Source organism: Pinus tabuliformis, chromosome 9 (assembly GCF_031772625.1).
Source record: "Pinus tabuliformis cultivar Carrire ecotype Pingquan chromosome 9, CPIR1, whole genome shotgun sequence".
In the NCBI taxonomy this organism is placed as follows: domain Eukaryota; kingdom Viridiplantae; phylum Streptophyta; class Pinopsida; order Pinales; family Pinaceae; genus Pinus; species Pinus tabuliformis.
Genome location: NC_142307.1, coordinates 258,979,432 through 258,988,629, shown reverse-complemented (window position 1 = coordinate 258,988,629; position 9,198 = coordinate 258,979,432). Strand labels below are relative to the sequence as shown.

The 9,198-nt window shown below is 33.8% G+C and overlaps 1 protein-coding gene across 1 annotated transcript; it reads right to left on the bottom strand.

The window, feature by feature from the left end:
* Positions 1–1,387: 1,387 nt before the first annotated feature.
* On the bottom strand, positions 1,388–4,928 carry LOC149148164 (protein DMR6-LIKE OXYGENASE 1-like). The gene is made up of 4 exons (XM_089440432.1): positions 4,454–4,928; positions 3,791–4,038; positions 3,386–3,707; positions 1,388–2,019 (listed from the first exon to the last, which is right to left on the bottom strand). Exons 1-4 carry the CDS (start codon positions 4,682–4,684, stop codon positions 1,753–1,755), a joined length of 1,068 nt encoding a protein of 355 aa, XP_089296558.1. The 5' UTR covers positions 4,685–4,928; the 3' UTR covers positions 1,388–1,752.
* Positions 4,929–9,198: the final 4,270 nt, after the last annotated feature.

The window sequence follows — 9,198 nt, the reverse complement described above, 5'->3', positions numbered from 1 at the left end:
GGAGGGAGTTTCCGGAACAAGATGACTCGTGGGAAAAAGAGAAAATATTACTAACACCCGACATTAATGTTCCCTCTAATTAAAAATCAACTAAGAGAATTTTGTATTTTTTGCAGTTCTAGGTGGAGAACAATTTTGGACATAAAGTTAGGAAAAGCTGGTAAAAGGAAAAGCACAAAAATGGAAAATTATTTACATAGTGGGATGTGGGGCCACTATAAGAGGGAATTCAAACTTGGAATTTTGATTTGGAGAAAATGAGAGAAAAGGTCAAATTGTGGAGCCCACAAGGAGGGATGAAACGAAAAAATTATTACTATGAGAGAAAGCCTCCATTTTTTGGACTTTTTGCCATTTTTAGATTTGAATTATACTTTGTTTGTGTTGCTCAACCAAGTCAACTCGTTTCTTATGATAGAGATTTCCCGGCGAGAATCTCAACTCTTCTTCAAGGGACTTCGAGTGCCACTCTAGAAGAGTTCTCATCATGTAGAAGTTATTCCAGAGCCCATTGCTGGTATATTCAGCTAATTCTAGTACGCTCTGCGCAAGAAATAATTCACACAACTTGGAAGAGGCAGCTCTCGTGCAAATCAAGTTCTAGGTTTTTGAGGGTCATTCCCTTGGTTATTTTGTTGGAGGTTTGTGGTGGATTGCAGGCATGAATTGGTGAAGATTTGCAGGGTATAATCAAGCATTTTTGGGGCTTGCGAGCTGGAGACACAGGAAATTTGTGGGAGTTGGGGGAGCCAGTATAACTTTGCGTTATTTGCTGAAGAGTTTGTTTATTTTCCAGGTACATTTTCTTGCAATTTCTCAACTGTTGGCTGGTGGTTTTCAGCGATTTTCCAGCAGTGGATTTCTTGTGGGATGTAGAGAGTGAATTGGGGAATTCACACGACTAGTTGGATTTTGGTTGAGAGCCTTCTATGTTTTGTGGGAGTTGGCATCGGAATCTCTTAGCTAAAATTTCAGAAATTTTGGAGCTATATAGAGAGCAGCAACAGCATTTCACCTAAAACAACAGTAGCAGGTAGTTTCTGGCCAGCGCAGAGTTTAGGGAGGATCTTACCCAACGCTTGGGCTTCTTATCTATTTGTACTCCATTTTGCTCAAATTAATAAAAATGGCTCAACACTTTGGTGCAATTTATGGCATTATAATATTTTGTTTGTGTGGAAATATTTGATTGCAGGTCCATCTTTAATTATATATTAATTTCCTCTGCTAAACAATTCTAATTCTAACTAGAAATAACTTTTTAATAAATCTTATTTTTAATTATAAAATTATATATCAATTTCATCTGATAAAAAAATTCTAATGAGGAATGAAATAACTTTATGATGAAGCTGGACAATTATATCATGAAACAAACAACTACATCCGAAAATTTGGATTTAATATCCTGCACTGAAGTAATTTTACCTGGAAGTCAGGTTAAAGCCTGAGAAAAGAAAATTACTTTAGTATGATACCTCAAATATGGGTACCGTAATAAAAGTGCCTAAGAAAAATATTAATGGTAGATATGTTTTTGGTAGAATTACAAACATTTACAATGTGGCACATCTATTCTCCATGGAGATTCTCAACTCATTCTTGGCAGATGATGTTAATGAAATTTCTTCGCTCCCGAATATTTGTCAAGAGGCAAAGTGTGGGCAGCACAGTAGGGCCATTCCAGCAAAAAGGGTACAATTGACACGAAGAATAATGATGCCTCCCCTGGATCAATCCCCGTAACAAAATTCATTTACCATTATTCTCTGGATATTCGATCTTGAAATGATCCAAGACGGTCTTGCTCTTTAATTCCTGACTCCAGAAAAGTCTCAAGAATTCTTCGAGCTTATATCCTCTGTACAGAGCGGGATGCTGTTCATCAACCAGAGACGGAGCAGGAGCAATGAAGGCATCCTCTGAAGGGCCATAAAACATAGGAATTGATATACGTGCAGCGGACGTATTAGTTACTGCTCGATGCTCCACACTCCTGAATCTCCCATTGCTCACGACCTGCCAAACTATTATAATTAATAATTCCATTCATTCACAAGTTTTTTCAGTACGAAAAAAGCTCGATTCTATTATATAATAGATATAGAAACAAATACATATTATATTGGGATATAGTAGGATAAAGAGATATAACCAACCCTGAACAAAAAAGTAAGGGGAGAAAAAGCAAGTCCAGAATAACAGATGACCAAAAAGACCCCATAGTAGGCTGATAGACAGCAAGATATGTGCTTCAAAAGAAGCAATCAACCAGAAAGATAAAAGGATAGTTTATAGCAAAACCTGAAAGATCCAGAGTGTAAATGCTTATATGCTAAAATACCGAAAACTGAACCCCGAACAAAAAAGTAAGGAGAGAAAAAGCAAGTCCAGAATAACAGATGACCAAAAAGACCCCATAGTAGGCTGATAGACAGCAAGATATGTGCTTCAAAAGAAGCAATCAACCACAAAGATAAAAAGATAGTTTATAGCAAAACCTGAAAGATCCAGAGATGCATAAAGGATCATTTCTACCACCAGAAAGGGTAAATGCTTATATGCTAAAATACCGAAAACTGGAAAGACATACTTGGGGATTCTGCAACGAAAAAAAGCTATGTATCGGGGAGAGAGAATTCCTGAATGGAAAAAGCTTCAGCTTCAGTTTTTACATCCATATTCCAGTAACCCGTTTGAGAGAAAAGTCTTTTCTTTCACAAGTTTTTAAATAGAGTAGATAATGCTTAAGATTTCAGTTTTTTTTAAAGAGTTCAGATGCAAGGTTTTTTTTTTTTAATAAAATGGTATATATAAGATTTATAAATTATATAATCTTAATATCATAAGGAGTTTTTAAAAAATTGTTTTTGTTTGATTAAGAATTAATTTTTTTGGAAATAAAGAAATAGTTGAACAATTTAAGATCTAAAGTTATTTGTCAAGCGAGAAACCTTATTTTTTTTAGTGTAATTTTAGATAGTCTGATTTTTTTGAATAACATTAAAAAAATAACAATTAAAAATAATTATAATAATTTAACAACTAAATTATGATAAATTTTATCACCATATATAAAAAAAATAATCATAATTTTTTTTTTAATAAATTAATCATAAGATTAGATTCACGATATTTTTCAAATATGTGGAAACTAGTATTTAAATGAAAATAATATCAGATGCATGGAATTTATATTGCCTAGCAATAGAAGGTTTCCATTTTAAGCGATTTGATTGTATATGAAATTCATACCATATCCATACATTGTATAAACTGCTGAAACCATTTGTGCAATGCGAATAATAAAAAACTGGGCAAATTCTAAGGGAACATATGGTTAACTCATTATTAAAAATATATTGGATCTGCCCTTGCTAATTACCTGCAATTGATCTCCCAAATTGATGACCAGAGCGTTAGGTATGGGTTCTACAGCGACCCACTTTCCATTTCTGAGTACTTGCAGGCCACTCACATCGCCCTGCATTAAAACAGTGATACCACGCACATCTGAATGGCTTGGTGTACCAATGGTAAGATCTGGATTTGGGCATGGAGGATAATACACTATATACATCAATTGGCTGTGTTTTCTGAAAATTCTATTCAAGTAATCAGAGTCGAGCCCTAGAGCTTCAGAAATGGCAGCCAAAAGCCTTAAAACCAGTGTTCTCACCTCCACAGCATACTTGCCTGCAATCTCTCTGAAACAAAAACATTGGTAACAAAAGTTATTTGTTATTTCGAGGGCTTCTGCATTAACCCACAATGATTTGTGATCGATTACCTGTAGGCTGCAGGTTTTACAGGCCAAGAGCCCATCACTTCCTCCAGAGGAAGACATGGGTGGATCAAATAATCCCTCCAGTTGTAGAATTTTTCTTTACGAACATTGAAGCTCGTAGAAAGCCGAACCCTCTGCGTTGGGTCCTCTGAGTAGAGGTATGCTCGGTCCTCCACAGGCATTTCGAAGAATTCTTTGGCGATTCCCATCATGTTTTTCATAACTGTCTCTGGCACGCCATGGTTCACTATCTGTACTAGATCATATGGAACACAACATATGTGGCCACAAAACTAATAGTTCAATCACTAAACTTGAACCAGGTACTACCATCTATAACATAACCCATTCACACAACATTATAGACTAATCTGATCAAACAGAGACAAAAGATTCTGCAACTCAGAAAATATAAATAACCATAAAAACTTCGCTGATTAGAAACCGCTGAATAAAGATCCTAGAATCTAAGAGTCCAGGGCAAGGTTATTCCTAGTAAAATACCCTCTGGTGTGAAAGGAGGATGAACCAGGGCAAAACAACAAGGGAAAGCCCAGGGCAAGGTTATTCCCAGTAAAATACCCTCTGGTGTGAAAGGAAGATGAACCAGGGCAAAAAAACAAGGGAAAGCATGGCAATGAGGAGTGGGTTTGAAGGGTCATATACCTGGAAAAAGCCATCCTCCTCACATGCAACTCTGATTTCTTCCACTACCCTGTATCTGTTTGGGCCATCCAGGTCCTGGAGATCCACCACTGGAATGCTCTCAGAGTGAGAGACCTCAGACAATTGGGGGCGTTCATTTTGCGGGAGAATATATTTATGCGGCACTTGAAGATGGTTCGTTCCATTGGACATTAGGTTTTTAACACCATTGAGTTCATGGGCATCATCCATTGCTGATGAATCTTTGTTTTTTCTTGGGTACAGGCTAGAGCTTGCGAAGCTAAGTTTCCAACGCAAGAAATAGGGACTCAGTTTGTGGGTAATATGGAAGCGATGAGTTTAATTGGCCATTGGCCAGCGTGGTATGAGCTTCGTCATCCGTCTGAACAGTGTTGGTATGAGATTCGCCAGCCGTCTGGACAGTGTCAGAAATTTTTAAGAGGGGAAATCTGGATTTTTAATTCAAAGGGGTTCGCACGTTAGGCAGGGCATTCGCTAATGTTTTTCATTTTCTTAAGCAATGATAGAGTTTTAATTCAAAGGGGTTCGCACGTTAGGCAGGGCATTCGCTAATGCTTTTCATTTTCTTAAGCAATGATATTTTTTTTATTTTTTTTAACTCAATGAGGGCAGTTTTTTAGTTTGTTTTGGTGGATTTTTATTTTTAATTTTAATTTATTTATTTGATTTTTAATTAATTATTTTATTTTATTTTATTTGGGGAAAAATAGAGTTTATGAATTTTTATTAACAAGTTATTTTGAAAATGAAAATTTGATTAATTGAACTAATTCTTGCAAGTAGGTATTTGTCATCATAGTAGTTGCATTAAACACTTATAAGGCTTGGATTAAAATTTATGTAAAGCCTTAAACCATACTCAAATAGGGTTTGGAGTAAAATTAAAGTGAAAGAAGTGTTAACCCATCACTTTTAAAATTTACATCTTAGAACTTCTCAAATACAACTTGGAGTAAAATTAAAGTGAAAGAGGTGTTAACCAATCACTTTTAAGATTTGCATTTTAGAACTTCTCAATTTAACAAATTTGTTTTTTGGTTGTGAAGTAGCTTTTAATAAATTTTTGTAATTTGGGATTCTGGACCTTCTAAGTCACTTCTTTTCATCAAAATCTTTGAGGAATAAAAGTTATAGTTAAAATAATTATAATTTTTTAATTTCTTTTATTATTAACAAAACATATAATAATAATAATATAACAATATTATAATAATAATAATATTAGCCTAGATTTATCTTAACTTCAGATTTACGAAGGGCCCAGAGGGATCAAATCTCTTGAGGTGTAAACCTCTTTTAGAGTTGAAAGAGATTTGATTAGAGTTGAAAGAAATTTTATCCGAATTAAGATGGAGGTAGACTAGTTTAATTATTAATAATTGATAACTAAAATTATTTATTTTATTTTATTTTTATGTAATTTGACCTAGTCAAAATGTTTTAATTAATAATTATAATTACTAATTTTATTTCAGCCCAATAACAAAAGTTTACAAACAAAGATATAATAATAAATTATTTAACACTTTAAAATTCATAACTTTTTATGAATATTTATCTAGTCTATGAATATATCTTATCTAATACAAAAATATGTTTTGTTTATTTTTATTTCTTATTAACTAGTGGTAATTAAATATATTAACATGACTTATTAATATATTAAGAGGTGCAAAATGAATCAACTCATAAATGTTTAGGTAAATAAGATATTTTATACAAAATGAACACTTTCAATACCAACATCAAAGATCGCAATACTCATATTTCACAATGGCTCAACACAACCACTTGAAGCATTTTATTAATGCAAAATAAAATATTTTGCATAAGAGAGTTCTCAAAACCAATTATCATCCATGACCCTCCTTGCCCTTGAAATAAAGATCATGGGGTGTTATGCCATGGATCAATAGTCATTATTATTGCAGAGAATATGAGTTGTTGGATCACTCTATGTCTAGAATATGTCATGAACGTCAAATTACAATGTAACTAATGCATACTAAAGAAACACACTTTTACCTAATAGACACATTAGACCATGTTGAACTTAACTATCTCCTAAGTGTTTAAATATCCTAGCAATAAATATAATAATATCATAAACATTAGCTTGGAGCCTAAAGGATAAATGAATAAATAATGGCCTTTGTCAACTACTCACTATTCAAAGAATAAGGGGAAAATGAGCAAATAATGTTCTTTGTGAACTCTTCATTATTCAATAAGAAGTTGCACTTAATTTGAATGTTTTTATTTTCCTTTCACATTTCTAGAGGTAATATGCTAGCACTATGAGACAAGTTTTGTTCTACCTTAGAAAGCTTGTGTTCTTCCTTTCATGTTCTTATTGTTTGAAAAATCTCCTCTTTCTTGCATTAGATCCATCTACCTTTGAATCTATAACCATTTGTACTAGCTCCATTTACCTTTTGATCTGATAAACATTTGTTTTGTGCTTTGGCTTGTGCTCTCTCTTTCAGAGCATTATATATACTTCTAGAGTTGATGGACATTCGTACTCTCGATGTAGATGGAGTCTATGCTTAAGTCCTCTCTCTCACTATCTTTAGAACTATGTTCTTATAGATGATCGTTATTGAGTTTTGAAATTCTATACCTTGTCCCTCTTTGTTACCTTTTGTTATGAATTCCAAGGGACCGACTAACAACTTATGTAGTTATTTCCAACTAATGGTTTCCATCTTTTCTTCACCTTTCTAAACCTTGTCTAAGGTCTCCCATTCCATTTTTCGATCTCCAATCACGTCCTATTACATTCTTATCATCATTTTCTTTCCCTTTGGAAGGCTACTATATATTTCCCATGGACATTGTGTTGTGTCAAGAATGGATTGTTAGACCCTTTTCCATTTTGTCATGTATAAACCTCTATTTTCTTGTTGAATGGTTGTGTGGACAGTGGTCTTTAATACATGTTTTCTTCTTCATCACACAAAATTTTGTTGTAATAAGTAGTCTATCCTATGCTCCATAAGACTTATGGAGTGTAGTGTGTGTTGTGTAGAGGTGGGTTTCCACTCTAGCTTGTGATACCTCTACATGCAAAGTGAGTAGTGCATTGTGTGCTAGTAGGATTCACTTCCACATTGTTCCATTTGTTTGCATGGTCCATAGCTTTGTGTGCTTATATCTCTACACAAATCTTTTACCTTATCCTTTTATGTGACATGCAATGTCGTAACTTCTACTCCACCTTGCTCATATTGTCACATGCATATATGTTACATCACTACATACACTTTAGCCTTTGCAAATAGTGACATGCATAGCAATACACTCCATGTTTCCTTACCCACAACTTCACCTAATGTATACATTACATGCCTAAAGCAAAGCGTGTTCCTTTCCTTAGTCATTGCTTGGAAGTTTGTTTCATGAGCCCTAAGTAAAGTGTGGAGTGTAGAGATCTAATCTCTCCTCCTTTTGTCCATGATTCTTTATAACTAAAAATATTTAAATACACTTTATAATTTATGCATTTTTGAACCTCTCCAAAGCATTGCAAAAGGCCTCTAGCTAATGTTTGGATAAATTTGTTAAGATCGTTACACGTACAATATTGATGACTTGTACATATTGAACTCAACCTATTATTGAAAAGAAAATTGAATCCAATATCTAAACCTATTTTCAATCATTATTAATAACAATAACCATATTTTATAAACTGTCTCTATTTTTTTTATCTATACACATTCACATACACTCTTAAGTATCCCTAGCCTTTTGTAACACAACCCTTTTCTTCGTCCATAGAAGAAGAAACATGGTTAAGAATTATGGCAACAAATTCTCTATTTAACAACCTTTTAGATGTTTCCTATTAATGTGATGGGATTTCTACTCAGAGGGTGCACATTGTATTGATTTGTAAAAAAGTTGTATCATAATAGGTTCATACAATTTCCTATTAATGTGATGGGATTTCTCCTCTGAAAATTTAACTAGTAAAAAATAATTTACAAATTTTTAGTAAGCTATTTATATATAAGGCATAATAACTAGGTAATATACCTATAAAGTATCTAAATTAATTTATTTATATTAATTTAGTTTCTGCAGATTTCATATTCAAACTTTATAGAAGTATGGAAAGAAAAAGTCATCCATGAACAAACAAATTACCCCATTGAACCAAACTCTCACAAAATCATAGTGACCACATCCCATTTGTAGATAGATTATTTTTCTACTCAACCTTAAAACTCCTCCCTAACCTAAGTTTCGTTTAACTTGAAAAACAAATAAAGAACCAACACAGTCAAATTATCCCACTTTTTGTGTGTTGCTTATGCGCGATGTGGGCTCCTTACCATCCTTAATCATGGGATACAACAATTCCCTTGGACCCATGTGATGGGGTTGGGATCTTTAATAACTTGATACAGACACCATTGAATATGAAGTCAGGAATAGATGGAAATAATCTACAGGCTTCTCAAGCCTTTAAATCATTGTCTACAAAATCCAAATAATGAATCTTGAAAGAAAGCGATTTTGCAACGAGCACTCATGAGATTCTCAGATCACGGGAAAATTGTGTCTATGCTTTGATATCTAAACCTCAAGGAAACTGAAACTTCACTTTAGTTGCTTAACAGTGGAAAAAAATCAGAACATCATTCTTTGAGAACGTGAAGAGCCACATCTCTGCCAAAAGACACTGTACGCACAATATTGAACGGTGAAACAGTATT